Source organism: Vulpes vulpes, chromosome 7, assembly GCF_048418805.1.
Source record: "Vulpes vulpes isolate BD-2025 chromosome 7, VulVul3, whole genome shotgun sequence".
In the NCBI taxonomy this organism is placed as follows: Eukaryota; Metazoa; Chordata; class Mammalia; order Carnivora; family Canidae; genus Vulpes; species Vulpes vulpes.
The window spans coordinates 15,587,092-15,611,517 of record NC_132786.1 but is presented as its reverse complement, the minus strand read 5'-3'; the positions used below and the strand labels follow the sequence as shown (position 1 = coordinate 15,611,517).

The 24,426-nt window shown below is 62.8% G+C and overlaps 2 protein-coding genes and 1 long non-coding RNA gene across 6 annotated transcripts; 2 read left to right on the top strand and 1 right to left on the bottom strand.

The window, feature by feature from the left end:
- Nucleotides 1–4,750: 4,750 nt before the first annotated feature.
- Nucleotides 4,751–6,174, top strand: LOC112911704 (uncharacterized). Its single transcript, XR_003233422.2, has 4 exons — nucleotides 4,751–4,786; nucleotides 5,097–5,149; nucleotides 5,481–5,666; nucleotides 6,051–6,174. It is a non-coding gene; the product is annotated as an uncharacterized lncRNA (long non-coding RNA).
- Nucleotides 6,175–6,798: 624 nt separating this feature from the next.
- On the top strand, nucleotides 6,799–16,451 carry AEBP1 (AE binding protein 1). The gene is made up of 21 exons (XM_072763047.1): nucleotides 6,799–7,251; nucleotides 8,889–9,224; nucleotides 9,804–9,866; nucleotides 9,987–10,058; nucleotides 10,177–10,311; nucleotides 10,391–10,468; nucleotides 11,068–11,145; nucleotides 11,317–11,394; nucleotides 11,708–11,761; nucleotides 12,327–12,436; nucleotides 12,514–12,653; nucleotides 12,901–12,985; nucleotides 13,083–13,227; nucleotides 13,328–13,413; nucleotides 13,722–13,845; nucleotides 14,052–14,248; nucleotides 14,382–14,561; nucleotides 14,765–15,116; nucleotides 15,205–15,344; nucleotides 15,431–15,530; nucleotides 15,624–16,451. The coding sequence occupies exons 1-21, from the start codon at nucleotides 6,996–6,998 to the stop codon at nucleotides 16,259–16,261; spliced, it is 3,447 nt and encodes a 1,148-aa protein (XP_072619148.1). The 5' UTR covers nucleotides 6,799–6,995; the 3' UTR covers nucleotides 16,262–16,451.
- A 318-nt stretch (nucleotides 16,452–16,769) lies between these two features.
- Nucleotides 16,770–24,139, bottom strand: POLD2 (DNA polymerase delta 2, accessory subunit). Of its 4 annotated transcripts, none has more exons than XM_025988323.2 (11): nucleotides 23,852–24,139; nucleotides 22,603–22,847; nucleotides 19,993–20,114; nucleotides 19,705–19,828; nucleotides 19,313–19,427; nucleotides 18,951–19,149; nucleotides 18,587–18,667; nucleotides 18,272–18,429; nucleotides 17,919–18,046; nucleotides 17,380–17,481; nucleotides 16,770–17,049 (listed from the first exon to the last, which is right to left on the bottom strand). In XM_025988323.2, the coding sequence occupies exons 2-11, from the start codon at nucleotides 22,820–22,822 to the stop codon at nucleotides 16,889–16,891; spliced, it is 1,410 nt and encodes a 469-aa protein (XP_025844108.1). In that variant the 5' UTR covers nucleotides 22,823–22,847; nucleotides 23,852–24,139; the 3' UTR covers nucleotides 16,770–16,888. The 4 variants fall into 4 exon arrangements, with proteins under 4 accessions (XP_025844108.1, XP_025844109.1, XP_025844107.1 ...); XM_025988324.2 differs by having other exon boundaries at nucleotides 23,882–24,123; XM_025988322.2 differs by having other exon boundaries at nucleotides 23,791–24,099.
- Between the last annotated feature and the right edge of the window lie 287 nt (nucleotides 24,140–24,426).

Here is a 24,426-nt window from a genome sequence, read left to right as displayed (position 1 = left end):
AACAGGGGACAACCATCTCAGCTCAGGCAGACTGGGGTCACCTGCATCGCAGGAACCGTCTGCTTTGCCAGTGCACTGATTCGGCTCAGGGGACGTCTGGCGGACACATGGCACAGACACACCCAGAAGCTTTACCAGCTCCGCTGGCATCCCCAGCCCAGTCGGGGACACGCAAGCTTAGCGAGCACAGCGGGCTTCTGTTCTTTGCAGCCAGATGGTTCTGAGTGACAGTGCTCAGTGGCTTCCCAGCACCGCCTGCACCAGGAGGTGTCAAATCCTGGAGAATTTTATATAGGAAAAGTAGTACTTAGCATATTTCAATTTGCATTTTCCTGATTTTTAACGAGGTCAACGGTTTGTGTGTATTTACTGGCAACTTATTTTTCTACTTTTGTAAATTGCCGGTTATGTCTCATCACTCACGTTAAGAAATGGGAACAGGGCGCCTGGGGGGCTCAGTGCAGGAAGCATCTGCTTAGGTTGTGATCCCCGGGGTCCTGGGATCGAGTTCCACATCAGGCTACCCCGCTCAGCAGGAAGGGAGCCTGCTTCTCCCTTTCCTTGTGCCCCTCCATCCTGCTCGTGTGCGCTCTCTCACTCAAATAAATAAATAAAATCTTTAAAAAATATATAAATTGAAATTAAAAATGGAAACAAAGTCAGATTGGTTTAAAAGTGTCTTTTAGGGATCCCTGGGTGGCGCAGCGGTTTGGCGCCTGCCTTTGGCCCAGGGCGCGATCCTGGAGACCCGGGATCGAATCCCACGTCGGGCTCCCGGTGCATGGAGCCTGCTTCTCCCTCTGCCTGTGTCTCTGCCTCTCTCTCTCTCTCTGTGACTATCATAAATAAATAAAAATTATAAAAAAAAATAAAAAATAAAAATAAAAGTGTCTTTTAGGGATCCCTGGGTGGCGCAGCGGTTTGGCGCCTGCCTTTGGCCCAGGGCGCAATCCTGGAGACCCGGGATCGAATCCCACATCAGGCTCCTGGTGCATGGAGCCTGCTTCTCCCTCTGCCTGTGTCTCTGCCTCTCTCTCTCTCTCTGTATGACTATCACAAATAAATAAAAATTAAAAAAAATAGTTTAAAAAAAATAAATAAAAGTGTCTTTTATCAGGGGATCCCTGGATGGCTTGGCCCAGGGTGTGATCCCGGAGACCCGGGATTGAATCCCGCATCGGGCTTCCTGTGTGGAGCCTGCTTCTCCCTCTGCCTGTGTCTCTGCGTCTCCCTCTCTGTGTCTCTGTGATGAATAAATAAATAAAATCTGCAAAAAAAAAAAAAAAAAAGCATCTTTTATCAAAGACGCTGTTTCTCAGGCACAGCTTTCTAGATCCATCTGAAGAAGTCCTTGTGCCCCTGTGACCCCATTGTTGGAGGGAGACACTGAGGCTGGGGGGGGACAGTCCGGAGCCACTGTAGATCTCCACATTGCTCCCTCTGTGTGGGGGGGTCTGGGTCCTTCCCCAGTGTTTCATTTGCCTTTTAATTTCACCTTCAGGGGCAGCCCTGGTGGCGCAGTGGTTTAGCGCCGCCTGCAGCCCAGGGCGTGATCCTGGAGACCCAGGATCGAGTCCCACGTTGGGCTCTCTGCGTGGAGCCTGCTTCTCCCTCTGCCTGTGTCTCTGCCTCTCTCTCTCTCTCTGCATTTCTATGAATAAATAAAATCTTTAAAAACAAATTTCACCTTCAGGATGCTTGGAACAGAAAGCCAACTCTTTTACCCAGCCCAGGTTCTTGATGCTTCTGCAGCTTCTGCGGGGAGACTTCTCCTGGGGGACACGGGCTCAGGCTCTTGGTCTCCGGGAACACTGTGGTGGCTCCTCTTCCAGCATCCACTTCAATCCATGGGGAGTTAATGTGGGTGAAGACGAGCACCACCACCAACATTCTTTTCCCTCACCAGACACCATGTGGAAGCTTTCCCCTCGGACGGACGGACGGATGTGACCCTCGCGGCTGTCACGCTGCGCTGCCACATGCGGCTGTCCCTGTCTGCGGGCCCGGTCCCCCCAGGGCTCTGGAAGCCTGCCTCCCCCCACCCCCGCCCGGCCAGCCAAAAGCACCCCCGCAGCTGCGGTGCCCCCGCCTCCCCAGGGCCCGGGCCCTGCGGTGAGTGGAAGGAAGCCCAGTGAACTCTGCTCGCTCAGCAGTGTAGGCCTGGTGAGCTGGGCGGGGACCCGGGCTCTGGAAAATCACATGTGGTTTTCAAGTTGTCAGAAACCAAGGAAATTATTCCGCCAGTTGTGTGGACGACTAGACGCTGTCTGGGAGACCCCAGGTCCTGTGGTTCTGGGTACCCCCCTTCTCGTGGGCCCGAGCAGCTTGGCCCCCCCGGGAAGGTCTAGCTTGCGGGCAAGGGGGCACATCTAGGGGCCTCTCCTGAGAGGGAGGTGCAGAGGATGGGATGGGTCCAGGGCTGGTGCCCTGCTGCCTGGACACAGGACCCAGAACTGCAGCAGAGAGGGGTGGGCACCCGACCCCAGGACCTGCCGTCCAGAGCCCGGACTCCCCGGGCCGTCCAGTGGGACTACCACACGCGTGCAGGCAGGCTGGGCAGTGGAGGAAGGGCCTCCAGAAGGCCCGGCTCAGCCATCGGCTTCCCCAGTGGCTCAGCTTTCGGACTGGAGCTGCTTCCTCTGGGCCTCCCAGCTTCCGCCACCCCCTCCTGCTCTCCTGTGTCCTGTGGCTGCCTCAGCTAGACCTTGGGGACGCTGTGCTGGTGCCAGGTGAATGTCTCACCTGTGCCCAGGCTGAGGTCCCAGGGTGTCTCTTAGTGACACATGGGCCCCAACAAGACAGGCGCCAGAGGCTGTCGGGCCCAGATGGAAAGAGCATTCAGCCTGGCCTGGACCGTCCCCATCGGTGACAGGCTGTGACCTGAACACATCACTTCTTCCGGAATGGCTGTTTTGTCACTTAGAAACGGGGAGAGATGGTGGGCCTGCTGGACCAGGACTCATCACTGCCCCACCTGCCCTCCACATGCCCGACCTGAGATGTGAGCACCGATAGGGCAGTCCCAGCCTGGAGGGCTTCAGTCTCCCGCACTGAGGCCCACCTGCCTTTTCTCCCACGGGCCACTGCTCTACCTCCCAGCGATTCCTTGCCCTCTGTCCCCGGACGCTCCAGTCACTGACTTGTTGGTCCCTCCAGCCTGTCTTCAGAGGAAGGCCACCCCTGTGCCCGCTGGGTCTCTGGGCCACTCCCCCAGGAGCCAGTCCAGCACACACACTCCAGAAGCAGGCACAGTTGTGTGGGGGCCCAAAGGTGAGGGGGCTGGCCCCAGGGGAGGGGACTGTGGGCTGCAGACCAGGAGGTGGAGGGCAATGGGACTGTGGGCTCCGCAGCCACTGGGGCAAGGCAGTCTCCCGCTGGGCTGGCTGGCTGGCTGGCCTGGGGACATCTTTTGGCCCAGAGCTCAGCTCTTCCCCAGAAGGACCAATGGGGGTCCCCTCTCTGCCCCCCAAACCTCCCAACTCCCACCTCAGGGCCCCACCAGCACTCTTGAGATGTGGGATCAATGCTTACGGGTGACCACATTTGGAAAGCAGGAACCCCGAAGTCTGGCAGATGAAGGAACAGGCCAAGGTCACCTGGGGTCCCCCAGAAGTGGGAGTGACCCTCACACTTCCCAAGGCCCCTGCCAGTGCTGCCTCCTAACTGTTTGAGCAGCAAAGACAGTTGTTGACCCTACTCCTCAGGCACACCCCAGCAGGAGCCCCTTCTCTCTCCTTCTCCATGGCCCTCAAACGTGTGCTCTGGCCTGCGAGCTACACAGGACGGGCCTTGTCCTGCCCGGGGGGGAGTGCTGGCAGGCCCACGTCCATGGGCTCCATTGGCCTAGCCCTCACGTGGCTGCTGGAGAGCTCCGGGGAGCCTCTTGGCCCATGGGGTCCTCTGAGAATGCTCCTCCCTCCCTCCAGAAGCAGCTAGAGTAGGCCTACCGGGCTGAGATGCCACTGTCCCTCCCTCCGGCAAGCCTTGTCCTGCTGTGGCCCCTTGAGCAGACCCTCCTTGGGAGTGAGGGGGAGGCCCAGGCTCCTCTCAGGAAGCTAGAGGTGGGAGTGCAGAGGCCAGAGTGTCCAGCAGACCCCCACTGGCTCACAGGAGCCTGTGGACATGGGTACAGATGTCCCACCCGGTGCCAGGAGGCACTGAGCCTGGAAGGGTGAGCGGCAGCCACAGGAGGCCACGAGCCTGCCACTCCCCTAGACCTGCTCACTGCCCTTGGGGACTTTGGATTAAGGGCCATGCTCCTCAGCAGAAAGGGATCCCCTGACAGACCCCGTGGCTGCCTCCGTGGGCCCAGCTCTAGGGACTTCCAGCGTTTGAATCTTAAAGTTAAGTGGAGTCCCAGCCCCACCCGGGCAGCGGGGGGTACCGGCCCGCATGGATGGCAGTCACTCCTCCCCTGCACCTGCCCAGACCCTCGGGGGCAGAGGGCCCCCAATTCCCTGCCCCCATCCCCTGCCCAGCTCCCCACGAGGCTTTTGCTCATGTTCCTGGTGGTGACTCACTGTGGCTGAGGAAAAGCTTCTTTCTATTCCTTTCTAGTTTTTTTTATGGTTTCTATTTTCCCTGGCAGAGGATGGTGGGCGCAAATCTGATCCATGTGTGAGCCAGCTGAACTCAGGAGCATTCCCAGGGAAGTGACGTTCCACAGCCGCCCCCGACCCTGGCCTTGAGAAGCCCTGCTTGACACACTCAACTGGGGGCAACAGAGCAAATTCCAAGACAAAGTTTCAAGCTTGATGACTCAGAGGCCTACAGAGGACATTTACGGGTAAGAGCTTGCTTCATCTCTGCTACCAGGACCAGCCTGGGGACACATGACATGGCAAGTGTACAGCAGGAGGCAGCCTGGCAGGGGGCAGGCAGGGGCTGGTGCTTGAGAGCTCAGGGGCGTGGCCTTGGTCTGGGGGGGGGGGTGGAGGTGACAGGAGCCTGGAGCATGTGCTGTCACATGTTCTGGCCTCCATCTTCACCCTGAGGCTGGGGAGCAGTGGGTCCCTTGCTCCCCTTAGGTGGCCAGCGGGGCAGAGCTGGGACTACACCCCACGCACCGGCTCTTGACAGTCCCACGGCCCTTTTAGGCACGAATAAGGCGAGCCAGTGAGAAGCGAAGGAAAAGCCTTGCACAGAAGAGGTGCAGAGTCTCCCTGGGTCATGCTCCCGGTCCCGGGGCTGGGTGCTCCCTCAGGCTGGCCGTGGCTGCATGCAGGGGCCCAGGGGCTCCCTGACCTTTCCAAGGTCCAAACTCTGCCTGTCGATCATCCCAGGGGCTCCTGGGTTTTCCCAGCTACCTCTCAGGGCCAAACCCTCACGGCTGATCCTGGCTGGGGGCTGACTGCACGGGCTGGAGCCATGCGATCCACGTGCGCCTTTCCCTGCTTGCTTATTCCTTCTGCTCTGGGAGCTCTGGCCTCAGGTGTGAGACGTGCTCGGGGCCAGCCGACATCTGTTGGCTCTTGTGGCAGATGACATCTGTGGACACACCAGGCTCTTGTGTCCCGAGGCAGACATCACCAATCTGGGGTTCTCTGATCCAGGCGGGCACCATACCGTTTTACTGATTGATCCTGAGATCCTCCTACTACCTGATATATGTGCCCCCGGTCCACGCAGTGGCTGGAGCTACTGGAAATGGTCTCTCAAAATCTCTGGTAAGAGGAACTTGAAAAGTGGCAGTTTGTACTTATTGGGATCTGAGCCGCTGGGGAAGCATTGTCTCCCGGGAGTGAGGCAATGTCCACGGCAGAAAACAGGAGAAGAAACTGTAGGGGAGGGACCTCGCCCCAGACACTAGTGCCTCTTGCCTCCCGTGGGCCTCTGTTCCCCTGGCACATCCCCGCACACCATGCTGCAGGGTGAAGGGACATGCCTCTCTCCCCAGGTGGCCAAGCATGTGCAGGGTGGGCAAGAACCCCAGAACTTGTATGGGAATCACTGTGTGAGGGCTGAGTCCCCCTCCTGTGAATCACACACACAATTAAATAAAATTCGAAAGGAATCTCATCCCTCCCTGCTCTCTCTCTGCGCCCTTCCAGACCTGCCCCTGTGTGTGGGGACCTGGGGGAGGGGGCCTTACAGGAGACTCCTGGCCCCAGCAGGGCAGCCGGCCTGCCCAGGAGTGGGGGACAGTTCTGCACCTGCCTGGCAGTGGAGAGAGCTCCCCAGGTGCTGTGCCTCCCCACCCCCCCCCCACCCCCCCCCCCCGCACACACACCGGGAACCGGCACTGGGCCCATGGACTGGGAAATTGGTTGGACGTCCGAAGGAAAGCTGGTGACAGTTGTCGGAGCAGGCCAGCCCGAGCTCCAGAGTGATAAGGATGGGCTGGCCCGGAGCCCTCGCGGCGCCCCCGCCCCCGCCAGCCAGACGGGGAGGGTCTCGGAGGCTGGAGGCCACAGCTGGGCTCGACCCTCCGACGGTCTCGCTCTCCTCGGTGGCATCTCCTCCAGGCGCCGCAGAACCGGCGGGGGCGGGGGCGGCATGGAGCCCCTGGGACCTGCCCCCGGGAGCCCCCAGCCCTTCCGACCCCCACCCCCACCCCCACCCCCAGGCCTCGGGCGGGGGACACGGGCCCGTTGCCGCTGCGGAAAGTGCCAAGCGCGCGGCGCCCGGACCGCTCCCCCGCCCCCGCAGCCCCTCGGTCCACGCCCGGCTCCTCCCCCTCCTCCCCCTCCTCCCCCTCCTCCTCCTCCTCCTCCCCCTTCCCTCGGGGTGGGGGCAGCCCGCTCCGGAAGCCCCGGCGCCCCCGCCCCGGCCGCCACTGGAGCTTTGGGGAGGCGGCCCGCGAGGGAGCGCGCCACGCGGGGCCGAGCGCCCGGCCGCCTGCAGCGCCTCGGAGGCCCCCGCCGCCCCGGAGCCGCTGCCCGGGCGGATCGCCCCGCCGGCCTCACGCCGAGCCTCCCGGACCCGGACCCGGACCCGGCCCCGGCCCCCTGCCCCTGCCTCCCCGGGCCCGCCCCCTCCCGCCCCGAGCCCCGGCCATGGCGGCGGCCCGCGGGGCGCCCCTGCTGGGCTGCCTCCTGGCGCTGCTGGCGCTGTGCCCCGGGGGGCGCCCGCAGACGGTGCTGACCGACGACGAGATCGAGGAGTTCCTCGAGGGCTTCCTGTCCGAGCTGGAGTCCGAGACCCGAGAGGACGACCTGGAGGCGCCGCCGCCACCCCCCGAGCCCACCCTGCGCGACCGCAAAGCCCAGACGGGGGGCAAGCCCGGGGCGCGCCCCGGGGGGGCCAGAGAGGGTAAGATCCCCAGGGGCGAGCCCGGGGGTGGCCCGCCACCCAGCGATGGGGGCCCTGGGGTGCTTCGCATCGCAGGTGACAGTGGCAGGCCCTGGCGGGGGCTTGGCCGCTGTCCAGTCTGCCCAGCGTGAGGAACGGCTCTGGAAGGCACCAGAGCCCAGAGGTCTGGCGGGACCCTGTGCCAGGCCGAGGTCAGGGCAGGCTGGCCGCCCTCTGAGCACCGAGGCGCATCCAGCAGCTCTGCTGCCCCAAGGCTTGGGTCCTCCAGGTCCCTCACCCCCAGCCCCCAGAACCACTAGCCCTGAGCCAAGCAGGGACTTGTTGCCCCCTCCCCAGGTCTGTACTGTGAACTGCCCTCACGTCCCCAGGGGTCTGTCTGTGGCACGCCCTGGCTGTGCCCACGCCACCACCAGAGCCCCAGGCGCAGGCCTTCCTTGGGAGGGCTCCCCGGCACCCTCCTGCCTGGCCTCCAATTCCGAGAGTGTAGAGGCAGGTGAGGGGGCTGCGGGGCAGTGGGCAGACTGGTTCTGTGGCGGTGTGGAGCAAGTGTGGCCGTGCATCCCAGCGCCGCCCACCCAGGATCTCTTACATAATCAATAGTCAATAAATCTCAGCTGTTTATTGTGACTTTCTGGAGGGGCCAAGGGTACTGTTGGTCTCTCTCTCCCCGGAGACTCCAAAGCACCATCTATCATTCCTGAGGTCAGCAGCCCCTCCCCTGCGTCCTCTTCTAGATCTTTCCTGGCTCCTTCTCCACCCCTTGGGGGGGCGGGTCCTAGGACCCAACATGGCCTCCCCCCCCCCCCCCCCCCCCCCGCCCCCGGCCCCCACCTCTACTTCCTATTCCAGGGTTACGATCCTGGCCTCCTGGATGCTGCTGTGGCAGTCCTGTGTCTCCCAGCCAGGGCCAGCCAGCCACGCACATTCTGTAAATGTTTCTGTGCTCAGGCCTATGGCCACCACCACCCCCATCAGCTTCTCTGCGCACTTGCTCAGGGGCCTGGGGGCTCCCTGGCCTGCCCCATGCCCCATTCCTGCTTCCTCCCCCCAGACTCTAAGAGGTGAGCAGCTGCAGGGCCTGCCTTTCCCCCAGTCTTCCATGTACCCCCCGGACCCTGCATTCCTTATAGCTTCCAATCTACCCTGAGCCCTTTACTTTTTACTTCTCAAAACAGGCATGAGAGGCCTCAGACCCAGGCCCTTTACTTTGTGCTCTGGTTGGCAGGGAGGAGACCTCCTTCCCCTTTAGATTGCACCCCCCCCCCCCCCCAGGCCTGGATGGCATCGTCGCCTCTGCCCCTTCTGAACTCAGCGCAGTGTCATGCTCCCTGATGAGCTGAGCGGGCAGGTGGGGAAGAAGAGGGTGATGAGGGGCCTCTGTTGCGTGTTGGCAAGTGGGAGGGTGAGGGCCTGCTCCCTGGGCCAAGATGGGTTGGAGGTAGAGACTTGCAGACAGAAAGCCTGGGTTCCAATCCCACTTGCCACGAGGGCAAGTGATTTAACCTTTCGGTTTCCCAATCCAAGACACACAGGACCACCAAGAGCCCCTGTGCCCACATCATGGATGCCTAGGGGCGGCTACGTGAGCCATAGCATGAGGGCCTCGCTGGTTTGACCTAAATCTGCATTTTTGACAGCACCTCTGGAAAAGGTCAAAGACAAAGGGAAGAAAGGGAAGAAGGATAAAGCCCCCAAAGCGACCAAGAAGCCCCTGGAGGGGTCCCCCAAGCCACCCAAAAAGCTCAAGGAGAAGCCACCCAAGGCCACCAAAAAGCCCAAAGAGAAGCCACCCAAGGCCACCAAGAAGCCCAAAGAGAAGCCACCCAAGGCCACCAAGAAGCCCAAAGAGAAGCCACCCAAGGCCACCAAGAAGCCCAAGGAGAAGCTGCCCACGCTGACCCCCTCAGAAGCCCCGTGGTGGCCGCTGCCCCTGCCTCCCAGCCCTGGCCCCGAGGAGCTGCCCCAGGAGGGAGGTGTGTGCAGGCTCTCCTGGGGTTATGGGCTCTGACCCGCCAGGCTCCTAGGAGGGAGAGGAGGTCCCTGGGTGTCTACTCCCTGCACAGATCTTGAAGGCCACTCAGACGGGGTGGGCTCTGGAGCCTCCTGGTTGCTGTCATGAATGTAGCAATCTGTTTGGAACTCCCTCAGCGCTGCCTGGGATGGGGGTGGGTGGGCCTGGCAGCCTTGTGGATGGGGTTTGTCCTCTTGTGTCTTGTGATCTGTCCCCTGGCCCCATCCAGAGCCTCCTCCTGTGTGTTGTTTGGCCCTGAGCCTTTGGGGTGCCCTCCTTCTGGGGCAGCTTGTCGCCCAGCCTCCCAAACAGCAGGGCCTGGGCTCCCCAGAATGCCCTCCGGCTCTCTGGCCCCAGGGGATGCCAATGGGGTGCTGAAGGCCAGAGGGGTCCAGGCCTCCTGGGAGTGAGCTCCGACTTCGGGAGCTGTCGGGAGGGCCTTGGTCTTGGTCTTGTGGGGGCTCCAGGTGCAACCAGTGGTCGGGGGGTGGGGGGGGACGGGGGGCTTCCCATCCACCTGCTTATGGGGTTTGCGTTGCAGGCAGGGCCCTCTCAAATCCTTGGCTGGGTCCAGGAGGAGAAACTGATGTGGAGCGCCAGGCTGGTGAGTGGGAGATCTCCCCCTGGCTGTGCGGTACCAGCTGCCTGCGGGGGCTTGGCTTCCAGGGTGGGCCTGGGTAGGGCATCAGAGTGTTCAACAAGGCAGCCATGGCACTTCCCCCAGAGCCCGAGGAGGAGACCGAGCCCCCCACCCTGGACTACAATGACCAGATCGAGAGGGAGGACTACGAGGATTGTGAGTAGGCCCCCACTGGCCCAGCCCACCCGTGCACCTGGAGGCCCTGCCCACCCCCAGCCCCACCACCCTCTGGCGGGGGGGCCTCAGACCGGCTTAGAGTCCCCCTCCCCCTCAGTTGAGTACATCCGGCGCCAGAAGCAGCCCCGGCCGCCCCCCAGCAGGAGGAGGCCTGAGCGGCTCTGGCCAGAGCGCCCTGAGGAGAAGGCTGAGCTGCCTGGGCCTGGGCTGGAGGCCCCAGAAGAAAGGATTGGTAGGATGGGAACAGCGGGGGTGGGGGGGGGGGTGCCAGGCACGGGGCTCTGCTCCACCCCTACCTCTCCCCCCCACAGAACCGCCTCTTAAGCCACTACCGCCCCCCCCACCTCCTGACTACGGGGATGGCTACTTGATCCCCCACTACGATGACAGTGAGTGCCCAGGCCCCGGGCCACCCCCGCCGCCCCCCGGGCCCGCAGGGCCCACACCCCCGGTCTGCTTTCTGCCCTCAGCCGGTCCCTCCCAGCCCCCTCCCCAGCCCCGGTGCCGCGCTCCCCTTCTGCTGGGCCCTCAGCGCGCAGGACGCGGCTCCTTCTGCGCAGCCACCTCCCTCTTCCTCTGAGCCTTCCAGGCCCCCGGGTTCCAGTCAAGCCCTCCCACTGACCCTTGGGCCCCGCCCAGCCCTCATTCCAGACCACCCCTCCTGGCCACAGGTGTCAGGTGTCATTCAAGGTGTGTCCTCTGTGTGCCCCGCCCCCTGCCCACCTCAGCTTACCTTTCTCCAGGCCACGCCTTCCTGGGCCAGGCCGGTCATTTCCTGGGGTCCTGCTCATCCCATCTGCGCCTAGGTGGTCTCCCCTCCAGGAGACCCTTCCTCCTCATCCCTGCCTACCTGGATCCTTCACGGCCCACCCTGATGCCCTGAGCCCATCTTCTCATCTTGCTCTCCCTCCTGCCCAGTCTCTGGCTCACAGAGGGGGCCCGGAGGGCAGCATCTGGCCCACCTCAGCAAGGCTCTCCCCCCCTACAGTGGACTATTACTTCGGGCCTCCCAGACCCAAGAAACCCCACACGGACCTGGAGACAGATGAAGAGAAGGAGGAGCTGAGTGAGTGGAATCCAAGCTATTCCCACCCCAGCCTGAGCCCCCTGGAAGCCCAACCCCAGACCTGCCCCCAAAACCCTGCCCCCGCGGGCCCCTGTGCAGGCCTGACCCCGTCCCCTGCCCTCTGAGGCCTAGGACTAAGATGACAGGCCTCTGCTACCTTCCACTGTTCAGAGAAACCCAAAAAGGAGGGCCGCAAGGAGGAGGAGACAGATGACAAGTGGACGGTGGAGAAAGGCAAAGACCACAAAGGTGTGTTTTTTTTTTTTTTAATTTTTATTTATTTATGATAGTCACAGAGAGATAGAGAGAGAGGCAGAGACACAGGCAGAGGGAGAAGCAGGCTCCATGCACCGGGAGCCCGATGTGGGATTCGATCCGGGGTCTCCAGGATCGTGCCCTGGGCCAAAGGCAGGCGCCAAACCGCTGCACCACCCAGGGATCCCTGGTGTGTTTTTTTTGGAGGGGGTGCTGGACCCACACAGCCGGGGTTCCTGTGGGAGAGCAAGTGGATTTCTGAGGCTCCAGGACGCTCTGTGACACTTCCTTTCTTTGTCATCTCCAGGGCCCCGGAAGGGTGAGGACCTGGAGGAGGAGTGGGCTCCCACTGAGAGAGTCAGTGAGTGAAGGGCTGGGTGGGGGGGCGGTGCTGGGGGCCTCGGGGGGCTGGGGAGTGTGGGGGCCTGGGGTGTGGGGGTGGCTGGGGTCCATGCAGTGGCAGCAGGATAAGGGTGCTGGGCAAATGACCCAAAACTACATGTGGGTCCCAAACCCAGAATTCCTGAGGATTTTCCAGGCCTCCAGAACCCTTTTCTGCTCTTAAATTCTTGGGACCCAGAAGGGATGGTCCTGGGTCCTGGAGTCGCTCTGCCCTGGAGTTAACCCCTGGGCAGAAGTCACCGCACAAGGCAGGTGTGTAGAAGGCCCTGATGCGATGGTGCCTGTGAGCAGCATAGCTCTGGGGTGGCCGTGCCCTGTGGCTTCACGTGAGCCGCGTGGCCCTTTGAAGCTGGCCTTGTCCTCCCATTCTCCAGACGAGGGAGCGGAAGCACCGGGCTGGGGTGGAGCTGCCCTGACCAGCACCCCCTGATGGAAGGGGGTGGGCTACGGGCGCCTCATTCTGGATTTCGTGGCGGGGAGGGACAGAGCCAGTGGGCCACCAGCCTTGGGTGCTGTGTCCCTAGAGTGCCCCCCCATCGGGATGGAGTCCCACCGTATCGAGGACAACCAGATCCGGGCCTCCTCCATGCTGCGCCACGGCCTGGGGGCACAGCGAGGCCGGCTCAACATGCAGGTGGGTGCTGGGATGGGCCCACCTTGCAGCCGGGTGGGGGTTCCTCCCCTGCTCATTTGCCCCGCTGCCCCCAACAGGCCGGTGCCACTGAGGACGACTATTATGATGGGGCGTGGTGCGCCGAGGATGACTCTCAGACCCAGTGGATCGAGGTCGACACCAGAAGGACCACCAAGTTTACAGGCGTCATCACCCAGGGCCGTGACTCCAGCATCCAGTACGTTAGCCGGGCACTTCGCAAGGGGTGGACGGCTCCAGGCGTAGCATTGCATCCCTTTCAGGACACTCCACCCCCAGTCCTCGTGGATGAGCCAGTCACCCATCTGTGGCCCGTAGTGGGTGTGGAGGCCCCTCCTGATGCCTGGGGCGAGCACCACACACCCCAGGCAGCTCTTGGGTGCTTGGGTGCGGGAGGGCCTGGGGTAGGGAGAGCAGCCTTGCCCTGACTGCCATCTGCTCCCCAGCGACGACTTCGTGACCTCCTTCTTTGTGGGCTTCAGCAACGACAGCCAGACGTGGACGATGTACACCAACGGCTACGAGGAAATGGTGGGCCCCCGAGTGTTCAGCTCTGTCCCCAGTGTCTGGGCTGAGGGTGGGCTCCTGGCTGGGCCGGGGCACTGCTCTGAGGCGGGCCTCTCCCCAGACCTTCCATGGCAATGTGGACAAGGACACGCCCGTGCTGAGTGAGCTCCCAGAGCCGGTGGTGGCCCGCTTCATCCGTGTCTACCCACTCACCTGGAACGGCAGCCTATGCATGCGCCTGGAGGTGCTGGGGTGCCCCGTGTCCCGTGAGTGCAGGGAGCTGGTGGGGGCTCAGAGGGATGGCTGGGGTGGCCCGGGGCGGCAGCAGGTGGCCAGCTCGGGACCCTGCCCACCCGCCTTCTGCAGCTGTCCACAGCTACTATGCACAGAATGAGGTGGTGACCACTGACAACCTAGACTTCCGGCACCACAGCTATAAGGACATGCGCCAGGTAGGGTGCTTGTCTCTGGGCTGTGGGGTGCCATCCAGCAGCGGGGCTCAGGGCTAACAGGGGAGCTCATGTTCAGTGCTCCTGAGTGCCATTCCCATCACAGACATGGCTAGCACTCACCTCTGGAAGGGGAAATCCTTAGGGCCTCTTCCTTGGTGGTAGGACCTGAGCGGGGCTGGGGTTGCCTGAAGGGGCCTCTCCTGCTGCTGAGGCCTCCCCCACAAAACAGACCAGGATGCTGGGACATGCCCGACTGCCTCTGTGGGCGACAGGCAGCAGGCTAACTCCGTGTCCTCTCCCGAGCCCAGCTGATGAAAGTGGTGAACGAGGAGTGCCCCACTATCACCCGTACGTACAGCTTAGGAAAGAGCTCGCGTGGACTCAAGATCTATGCCATGGAGATCTCGGACAACCCCGGGGATCATGAGCTGGGTGAGGGCCCCACAGACCCCTGGAGGCCCTGGCACTGTGGTCTCTGGAGCTTCTCTGGTGGGGGGGCGGGGTTCCCAGTCTGCTTTATTGGGCCCAACAAGCCTCAGCTGCCCCCCATCCCCCTGGATGTGAGCCAGGACGGTCCTCCTGCAGATCCTCAGGGGATGCCTGGGGCTGGGTGGCTGCTGAGGCTCCTGCCCTTGCAGGGGAACCCGAATTCCGATACACGGCTGGGATCCATGGCAATGAGGTGCTGGGCAGAGAGCTGCTGCTGCTCCTCATGCAGTACCTGTGCCGCGAGTACCGGGATGGGAATCCCCGTGTGCGTAGCCTGGTGCAGGACACGCGCATCCACCTGGTGCCCTCACTGAACCCCGACGGCTACGAGGTGGCAGCGCAGATGGTGGGTGGGGGAGTGGAGGGGTGGGAGGGTGGAAGCTGGGCTGGTGGGTAGGGGTGGCAGGGCGGGGTGGGAGTGGGGAGCGGGGCCGGCCAGCCTGGGGGCAGGCTGACACCAACCCCACTGGTTCCTCCAGGGCTCCGAGTTTGGGAACTGGGCATTGGGGCTGTGGACTGAAGAGGGTTTTGACATCTATGAAGACTTCCCAGATCTCAACTCCGTGCTCTGGGGAGCAGAGGAGAGGAAATGGGTCCCCTACCGGGTCCCCAACAATAACCTGCCCATTCCTGAACGTTACCTCTCCCCAGACGCCACGGTGAGGCCTCAGCCCAGCTAGCAGGCCTGGGGGGCAGCCCTGACCCTGGGGTCCTGAGCTCTGGACCACCTGGGGTGGGCTGGAGGTTGACCGAGGCTAGGCGCCGAGCCTGCAGAGGCTTGGGGCATGAGTCGTGGGGTGGGGCTTCTGTAAGGGGGGTGATGGAGGCTGCAGCTCAGACCTCACCTAGTGGCCACCCCCAGGTATCCACGGAGGTCCGGGCCATCATTGCTTGGATGGAGAAGAACCCCTTCGTGCTGGGGGCAAACCTGAATGGTGGCGAACGACTGGTGTCCTACCCCTACGACATGGCCCGAACGCCCACCCAGGAGCAGCTGCTGGCCGCGGCCATGGCAGCTGCCCGGGGAGAAGACGAGGATGAGGTGTCTGAGGCCCAGGAGACCCCAGACCACGCCATCTTCCGCTGGCTGGCCATCTCCTTCGCCTCTGCCCACCTAACCATGACAGAGCCCTACCGGGGAGGGTGCCAAGCACAGGACTACACCAGTGGCATGGGGATTGTGAACGGGGCCAAGTGGAACCCCCGGTCTGGGAGTGAGTCTGCCGGGGAAGGGCGGTCAGGGCATGCGGTGGGCCTGCCGGCGGGGCACACAGTGACGGCAGTTCCCTGTCGCCCGTGTAGCCATCAATGACTTCAGTTACCTGCACACCAACTGCCTGGAGCTGTCCATCTACCTGGGCTGCGACAAGTTCCCTCACGAGAGCGAGCTGCCCCGCGAGTGGGAGAACAGCAAGGAGGCTCTGCTCACCTTCATGGAGCAGGTGGGGTGAGCGGGGTGCGCGGGGGGGCCTAAGGGGGGGGCATGGGGCCCAGGCAGCCGAGGACGTGCTGCCTTGCCCTCCTGCAGGTTCACCGCGGCATCAAGGGGGTGGTGACAGACGAGCAGGGCATCCCCATCGCCAATGCCACCATCTCCGTGAGTGGCATTAACCACGGCGTGAAGACAGGTACCTGGGTGCCCGGCTTTCCCGGGGGGAGGGGGGCCCTGATCTCGGCGCAAGGGGGGTAGCTCGGGCAGCAGACCCGGCCTCCCCCTGCAGCGAGCGGCGGGGACTACTGGCGCATCCTGAACCCGGGTGAGTACCGCGTGACGGCGCACGCAGAGGGCTACACCCCAAGCGCCAAGACCTGCAACGTGGACTACGACATCGGGGCCACGCAGTGCAACTTCATCCTGGCCCGCTCCAACTGGAAGCGCATCCGGGAGATCATGGCCATGAACGGAAACCGGCCCATCCCGCACATCGACCCGTCGCGCCCCATGACCCCCCAGCAGCGGCGCATGCAGCGGCGCCGCCTACAGTACCGGCTGCGCATGCGCGAGCAGATGCGGCTCAGGCGCCTCAACGCCACCGCGACCCCCGCGCTCCCCACCCCCACGCTCCCCACGGCGCCCCCCAGCCCCACTCTCCCCACGTCCCCCTCCCCCGCCGCCACCCCCACCCCCACCCCCAGCCTGGGGCCCTGGCACTTTGCGCCCGAGGCCACCGAGGCCACCCCTGCGGGCTGGGAGGAGTCGGAGACGGAGACCTACACGGAGGTGGTGACGGAGTTTGGGACAGAAATGGGGCCGGAGGAGGAGGAGGAGGAGGAAGAGGACGAGGAGGGAGTGGTCATGGGCCCGGATTTCCCTTTCACCACTGTCGAGACCTACACAGTGAACTTTGGGGACTTCTGAGCACACGTCCGCCCACCCCCTCGCCAGCTCGGTGTCCTCTGTGCGGCCGGGCCAGGAGGGGCGCCCGGGAGCCAGGGCGTGCAGGCGAGCTCCTGCGGCCGCCGCGGGCCTGAGCAGCGGACAGGACGGCGCTGCAGCGCAGACCCCTCAGCCGAGCCGCCAGATACACCAATAAAGCAAGCTCTTGGCAGAGGTGTCGCTGAGCCCTTGGGGAGGGGCGGGGCGGGGTGGAGGAGAACTGCCTTCCTGCAAGTGCCTGGGCCCAGCAAGCCCAGTGGGACCAGCATCAGGTCTGCCCAGGAGCTCAATACCAGCACACCAGGCAGGCTTTCTTTCTTTCTTTCTTTTTTTTTTTTTAAGGTTTTATTTTAGAGAGAGTGAGCAGGGGGAGAGGGAGAGAGAGAGAATCTCAAGCAGCCTCCCCACTGAGCTCAGAGCCTGTCGTTGGGCTGGATCCCACAACCCTGAGATCACAGCCTGAGCTGAAATCAAGAGTTGGATGCTCAACTCACTGAGCCACCCAGGGGCTCCGATCAGGCTTTTTATTTTTTTTCAGGCTTTTGTCATAAAGCAAATGCCACCTCAGTGTCAACATTGCACGGAACAGATAGTTGGGGTCTCAGTGAGTCAGGGGCTCAGACCCAAGCCCCCCAGGTCCTCGTCCTCTGCCCCAAAGCCTGAGAAACTGATGGGCTGGCAGGCCAAGCTGCGCAGATTCACAAGGCAGGCGGTCTGTGTGGTGCTGAAGTCTGGGACAGCCACCAACAGCACCCTCTGGTCCTCTGGGCCTGCAAAGAAGCCACATAGGTCCCCCGCCTCAGGTTCTGGGTGTGCCTCGTCTCAAGGGGAGTCACCAGAAGCAAACAGGAGTTCCCCATCAGCACCATGCAAGTGCTGGCCATACCAGCTCCTTTGGACCGGACGCAAGGGCCAAGAAAGCATAAGGGTTAAAGGCTAAAGTCCAGCTGACCAAGCAGGTGTGGACCGGTCAGCCCTTGCTCAGGCCACCAACCCCAGGGGGCCTGGGGACTCCAGTGAGGCCTTCTCTGTGAGCCCTGTCCCCAGGAAAGAGTCCCTTGTGATAGTCCCCCCAGGCCTAGGGTCCCCAGAAGACTCACCTCGGAAAATTTTAGAGCCAAACTGGGGGGTGTTCCCACAAAAGTAGACGTGAGGGCAGTCCAGAAAGATGAACGGGTCGTTCTTATAGAAGGGGTAGCAACCTAGAGAAAACCCGCAGTGGCTGGGGCTTAGCCCTTCGTGGCACAGGGTCAGGGTGCAGCTGTGCACGCAGGGTGTGGACCCACCCCTGCCTGTTCATACTCGCTCAGGCTATGCTGTAGCAGCCCTGCCCTCCTGGACAACAAAAATGCCTCCAGACACTGACCCAGGGCCCCGGAGTCAGGTTAGCATGTGCTGAGGGTGCCCTGCTAGGCGGGTCTGTGGCACCGTGCTCCTTCTGCCCTACACAAAGCCATGGCGATACACAGAGCTGATTCCAGAGAAGCTTCCAGATCTGGTGTCAAGCTTTTGGACTATCCCTTAGGTCACGGTAGGACTGGTGAGTGCAATCCATGCTGCAAACCCTCTGGGTGTCAAGGCCCCGGATCAGGACTCCCTTGGCCCTCTGGCCCCACCCCACGTGGCTGAGTCCTAGTACCTAGCGTGTCAGGGGCTGTGGGGCTGATGTGACGGATGCGCAGGGTCCACTCCAGGATCTCCAAGTGATCCTCCATGCTACTGTACCGGAAAATGTCACTCACGTTTTGTCCCGATGTCCCTAGGAATCTGCAAGGCAAGGCTCAGCTGGTCCCTACTCTGGGGGCTGCCACCTGTGCCCCCCGGGAGCCAGCCCAGAGCTCACCCAGGACTCTCATGGCTTGTGTCCCAAGCTGACTTAGAGAAAGAGTCCAGATCCACTGGGCCCTCTGCAGCCTGATTCGAAGCCTCCCTCCCAGTGCCACGGAGGCACAGTACCAGGGGTCAGACTGGGGCGTGGCTGCAGGTGGCTACCTGACTCCATCGATGGTGGCTTGGTAGGGATTGGTGACCAGCTGGAGGGTGGAATAGGCAGTGGCCAGTGGGAACATGCAGGGGTGCAGGGGCTGCTGAGGGAGTGTGTAGTTGGTTGGGTCAAATTCGCCTGGCATCACGTCCACGGGTACCGACGCCTGGGGGCACAGGGGCAGGGGAGCTTGCAGGGCCCAGCGCCCTCCATACACAGCCCCTGGGGATCACCCCCTCCGCTCCCCCAGCCCGCCTTCCGGTGCCCGACCACAGCCTCAGAGGCTCCAATCTTATCATTGGCCAGCCCCTGGCTCGGCTCACACTCAGTTGCAGGAGGATCTCATCCAGCATTTTGACCGCCTCCACGCTGGCTGCCTGGGTTTTCTTGGTTAAGTACTTGGCCTGGGGATAGAAGTCCATAGGCTGTCAGGCCCCAAGAGAGGTTCAGATCAAAGAGACACTCAGAGCACTGCCTGGGCAGCGGAGAGCAGAGCAAGACCCCACAGCTAGGGGACTGAAAGAGTTCTGTGCCATGGGCCCACCCGCCCTCAGAAAGCAGGGCCTGAATCATTGTAGGGCCCCGGCCAACAGACACGCGAGACCCCTGCACCCCAACTCTCCCTGGAGAAGCAGGGGCTTGAATGGGTGGGCCCCGTCTCAAGGCCCCCACGGGTGGGGGCTGTACCTTGTTGATGGAATCTCTGCTCTGGGTATTGTGGCTCAGGAGGTTCCCGGCGAGGATGACCCGGGACACATGGGCGGCGCTACACTGCTCTCCCTCGTCCCCCAGCTGCCCTGTCACCACGTCCACCAGCAGCTGGGTGCCCAGCAGGCTCTCACCCCCGCCTCCGCCCAGGCCCAGGCCAGACACCAGCAGCACAAACCTGTGGGAGAAGTCAGGGTCCTCCTGGGTGCCGAGAGCAGGTGACCCCACCGCCCGGCCCCTTGCAGGGCTCTGCCACTGTCACGGGTGAGCTGGGGACATGGAGCCCAGCACATGTGATTCCCCTGGACCACTGGCCAGGCCCCTGAGCGCCTGCTTGTCACCTGTCTGTGTCCAGGGTGGGTGCGGGCTTCTGAGGAGCAAGCTCTGCAAAGCAATGGTCCTCCACCAGGAACTTCCCGCTGTCTCTCACAGAGCCAAGCACAGCCAGCACTGTCCCTAGGGGGCAGCGGTGTCAGGCTCCAGGAGGGAAGCCCAAGAGGCTACCCCCTCCTTCAGGCACCCAGGGGCAAAGCCAGCCAGTTCCCTTCTGCCACGCGGGAAAACTCTCACTGAAGACTTGGGCCTGAGCACCTGCTTCCTGGGGTTACTGCCTCTGGGTGGAGGCTGGAACCACTGACCCCCTTCTGGAGCCTCACACACTGCCTGCCCCTACAGCCATCATTCTAGGGAGGCAGGAATGCAGTAGCACCACAGGCACAGCCCACTGCCCCACCTGTGACCAGCTTTGATGCGTCAATGCTGCCTTCCAGCTTAATGCGCTGTAGCTCATCTTCCAAGACCAGCTGGTCGTCGGGATGGATGTACTTGCTCCGAGGAGGCTGCGGCAGCAGGTTGTGCTGGAATTCAGAGATGGGGGTGGTGTTGGGGCCGGAGGCTCCCAAACCACATAGGTGAGATGTCACTGCATCCCACACTCCAGGGGGCAGAGGCCCAGCCCTGATCTCTGTGTCCACAGCAGGTGGCCCTCCTGGTGCCCCCTGCAGGAGCTGGCCAGCCTCACCTCTTCGCTGATCTCCCGGAGGATGGATGGCTGAAGTGGCATGGCCTTGAAGAGGGTCCCCACCACACAGCATTTCTCCCCAGGCTGCAGCTCACATAGCTTCTTTATTTGGACTCCATCACCTGGGTGTGACAGACACACGCTCAGAGACCCAGCGGTCCTCCTGGCCCTCCTTGGGGCGTGCTAATGGCCTCACTCCGCACTGCAGCCTGCGGCCCGGCCTCTGGAGGTGCAAGGACGCCCCCGACACTAACAGACTCAACCCCAGGACAAAGGGACGTGGCTGGGCCCCCGTGTCCCATGTCCTCGTAAGAAAGGCAGACATGCAGGAAAGCGGGCGGCCACCAGAAACTAGAAGAGCCGAGGAAGAGGTCCCCCGGACAGCCTGCGGAGGGAGTGGCCCTGCCAGCACCTGGATTCAGAGCTCCGGTCTCCAGAACGGATGCAGAATAGATTTCTGTGGTTCAAACTGCTGGGTTGTCTGTGACAGCAGAGACCAACTAGGGACCTGATACACAGTATTACGTCACTTATCCCTAAGTTATATCGTGGGTTCTTAGAAGCATGCCCAGTCTCAGTCCAGGCCTCCCCTAAAAGCTTTAGAGAGGCACGATGTGCAGGGCTCCCCCAGGCAGGCAAGAGGAAGGCTGGTGGGTTTGTCTGTCAAGACGCTGGGCCTGGAGTAAAGTCTGCCTGAAGAGGAAGGGATAATGCAGCAGCAGGACTGGCCCCTTCCTAAGCCCAGCTGCCCTTAGCATGAGCCCCTTCTGCCCAGAATAACCAAGAACATTCCACAGATCTACACCCTGGGAAGTGGAGGCTAGTCATTCCAAACAAGATAAGGAGGCGCCAGCAGCAGAAAGATATGCCAATGCCACGGAAACAGACCCAAAGCCTGTCTGCTGAGCCTTCACTCAGCCCCTGGGGGCAGCACTGAGCTCTGTCCCTGGAACCTACCCACGCCTGCCAACACGCCAGAGTAGGCTTTACTGCCCACCGTGTGCTTGAGGCAACAGAGGCACTGAGAGGCTAAGGGACGCACCCAAAGTTGCACAGCTGGGATGGAAGGTGCCCGTCCAAGCACCGGGGAGAACCACACATCCCTGTGTGGAGGGCAGGACCTCTGTCTGGCTGGACAGCATGCGGGCACCAGGCCAGGCACCAGAATCAGAGTGGACAGCACAGCCTGTCCTCATCCTCACCAAGCTTACAACCCAAGAGGGAGAGATGACAGCAGTCAGCGAGGGATCAGCCACTGTGACAGGTGCTGCAAGGCAGAAGGTAATGAGAAAGCCCCGGTGGCTATTGTGGCCTCTTGAAACCCGTGACACTGGAGGTCATGAGGGAAGACAGGGGAAGAGCATGCCAGGGGAAGGGAGTATCAATAGGAAGAAAGAGCTTGGTGTGTTCAGGAAGAGAGAGAGAGAGAGAAAGAGAGAGAGAAACGAGTCCCAGACAGGCTGAAGTCCCTGGTCATGTGGGGAAGCCGGCACCCACACCAGGCCGGCAGGCCTACAGTTGGCCGCTGGCCATCATCCAGCCAAAGCTCCACTCATCATGGGCCACTGTGTGAGCTCCTGACTGTCTGTGAGGGCCAAAGGGGGCCGGGGGCCTGTCACCGGGCAGTTGTCAGCAGCGGTGGGGCTGGAAGAGAAACCTGCACCAGAACAGTGACACGGGCCTGGGGAAGGTCCCCAAGGGCTTCAGGAAAAGTGAGGAAGGCCATGGGGAGCCACAGGAAAGAGACCCTCATTACGTGGCAGAGAACATGTGAACAGCACTGTCCCTTCTGCAGAGATAAGAGAAAACGTCCCTAACATACCTGAGGTCTGGCTGTCCTCACGGCCTGTAATAAACCAGGGTCGAGTCTGTCGCTGGTGTGGGATGGGCCTGAACACCACCGCTCCCCACAGTCGCGACCGGACCTGGAGCCGGGGAGGCCAAGGCTGGGGCCAACAGATGTGGAGGGGTAACACGGTCCTCCCCATAAACATTTCAGATGAACTGAACTTGGCACGGAGAGCCACTCAGATCCACAGTGAGATGGGGAACACGGCCCCAGAAAGTTGAAGGCGCGCGTCCTGTTCCCCCGGGAGAATCATGTGAGAGGAGAGGTGGAGGACGAAGGAGGTGGAGAAAGAAGATGCGCCCTGCCCTGGCCCCTGGGTTAGGAAAGACAGAGGAGCCCAAGGGAGGGGAGATTCGTGCCCGACCAGGACGGAGGGCCCGGAGGGGCAGCAGAAGACATAGTGAGCACTCAGGGAGCACCCCCGGGGGGACGCAGGTGTTTGTGGACCTTGGCCCCCAGGGCCCGGTTCCTGGCCTGCATGCTGACATACTGGCTGGCCACGTGTGCGCACACAAGCACATCGCCAGCACGCAGGACATCCCTACAGCAATGACACGATCACTGTTCCTGCCAGAACTAAGCCTCAGCTCACCTAGCTTCCCTCGAAAACCACCAATTCCTTCATTTAATCCTCGTAACAAGGATTTGTTACGAACAAGAAGCGAAGGCTCGAAGAGGTTGACTCTCCCAAGGCTTCTAAGGAAAGCTCAGGGCCCTCTGGGCAGCTGGGGAAGAAGCACTTCCCGGCACACGTCACTTACCCCAGTGCTGCTGGGCCCGGCTCACCAGGAAGGGCCTCATCTGGAGGAGACGGGTGGCATAAATGTGGGCGTACTGCCGGCTAAAGCTGCGTTCTCCCAGCCTGAAGGGCTGAGAGGAGTTGTTGTACGTGGATACAGGCACGCGGGCAAAGGTGGCATTGCTGGCTGATGGTGGGGACAGTAGTGTGTGGGCCCTCTGGGCAGCCTGCTCAGAAAACATGGCCGTGCTTGAGGTGTCCAGATCCCTGTGAAAACACAGACGGATCCCTGCAACCCTGCGCACCCCCTGGCTTCCCCCCTGCATCCCCACTGCAGCCCACACCACACATGGCCCAGGACAGCACATTAACAACGGTGCTGGGCACCAGGGCTTCAGCTCGGAGGCCTCATCCAAACAGGGAGACAAGGAAAGCCAGAAGATGCCTCTCCCGCCTGGAGCATCTGTTGCCTGCCTCACATCTCTGGCTGGCCGCTCCTGCCCCCCGCCCCCCGCCCCTGCCCCTCCGCCCTTGCCCCCTCGCACACACTCAGGACAGCCCTACTCTTCTTACTCTTACATAAGCTACCAGGAAATAATAAGCCTATTTTAAATAAAAATAAAACAGACACCCGTCTGTCCTCTGCTCCAAGGCTCCGCATCTCAGGGACTCGAACCCCAAGTCCCAGGAAGGGCTGAGAGCCTGCCCGCAGGTGCACCGTCGCTGGCTCCCACTCCCCTTCCACGGCGGTGGTGGCGCCCACGAACCACATAGCGTGCGTGCACCGTCTGCCTTCGCGCACGGGGACCCGGGCTCCGGGTGCAGGGCGCGCTCACCGTCCCTCCTCCGTGTACCTCGTCGGCACGGCCGCGCGGCTCTGGGCTGGTCCAGCCAAACCCCAACTAGGAGCCCCTCCGGCCCCGTCCGCCCAGCCCACCGCCGTCACCACGCGGGCCCCGGGACTTGGTCCTCAGACGCCCCGCCGCCCGCCGCCTCCCGCCAATCCGCGCGCCCCGCCCATCGCCGCCTCCCGCCCTGCCCCGCCCATCGCCACCGCCTGCCAATCGCCGAGCTGTCCGCCCCGCCCACCCCCGCGCCCCGCCAATCCGAGCGCCCCGCCCAGCCCATCGCCACCGCCTGCCAATCGCCGAGCTGTCCGCCCCGCCCACCCCGCCCATCGCCACCTCCCGCCAATCGCCGAGCTGCCCACCTTCGCGCCCCTCCTCCCGCCTCGCCTCCCAACCGCGCGCGCCCGGGCTTTCCCGGCCTACGGGGGACTGGCGCGCCCGACTGTCGGAGACCTGTGCCTTCTGTCCGCCCGCGGAGGCCGGGCCCGGACTGCGATCCCGCGCGGCGGAGGAGCGCTTAGGGTTAGGGTTCGTGTTAGGGAAGCGGACGGGCTGCGCCTCGGCCTGCACCCGGGTCTCTGTCACCGTCCGCACCGCGCTGCCCCGCTCGCTGGCAGTCGCAGCCGCGTCATTGCCGGCGCGCCGCTTCCGGTGCCAGGCTTGGTCTCCACGACGACGGGGGTCGTGACATGCGCAGCGCGCGGGAGGCCTGGCCCGGGCGGGGGTGGGGGGGCGGGGCGTGCAGCGTCCCGCCCCGCGGTGTGTGCTGCGCGAAGGGCCCACCCGGCTGGGCGTGTTCCGCGTGAAACCGAAGCGGTTCTACAATGTGGATCGAGGAAGGGCTCGCGGCGGCGCACGTGCGGCGGGCTCCTCGCAGTGGGTGCGTGTGGGCGGACAGCCGGCGCCGGGTGCGTGCGCGCTGCAGGGCAGGCCCTCCCGCGACCCGGGATGCTCGCCAAGGGGCTGCTCTTCGGGGGAAACCGATAGGGCATTAGACG

Bases quoted from the DNA above. Each gene is read 5' to 3' on its own strand.
- POLD2 (XM_025988323.2), bottom strand. From the start codon at position 22,822: ATGTTTTCTGAGCAGGCTGCCCAGAGGGCCCACACACTACTGTCCCCA. The intron at 19,428-19,704 runs GTGGGGCAGTGG...GCTGCCCCCTAG, and splicing joins CGCATCAAAGCTGGTCACAG to GGACAGTGCTGGCTGTGCTT. The intron at 19,150-19,312 runs GTGACAAGCAGG...CTTCTCCCACAG, and splicing joins CCCACCCTGGACACAGACAG to GTTTGTGCTGCTGGTGTCTG.
- AEBP1 (XM_072763047.1), top strand. From the start codon at position 6,996: ATGGCGGCGGCCCGCGGGGCGCCCCTGCTGGGCTGCCTCCTGGCGCTG. The intron at 13,228-13,327 runs GTGAGTGCAGGG...CGCCTTCTGCAG, and splicing joins GCTGGGGTGCCCCGTGTCCC to CTGTCCACAGCTACTATGCA. The intron at 15,531-15,623 runs GTACCTGGGTGC...CTCCCCCTGCAG, and splicing joins TAACCACGGCGTGAAGACAG to CGAGCGGCGGGGACTACTGG.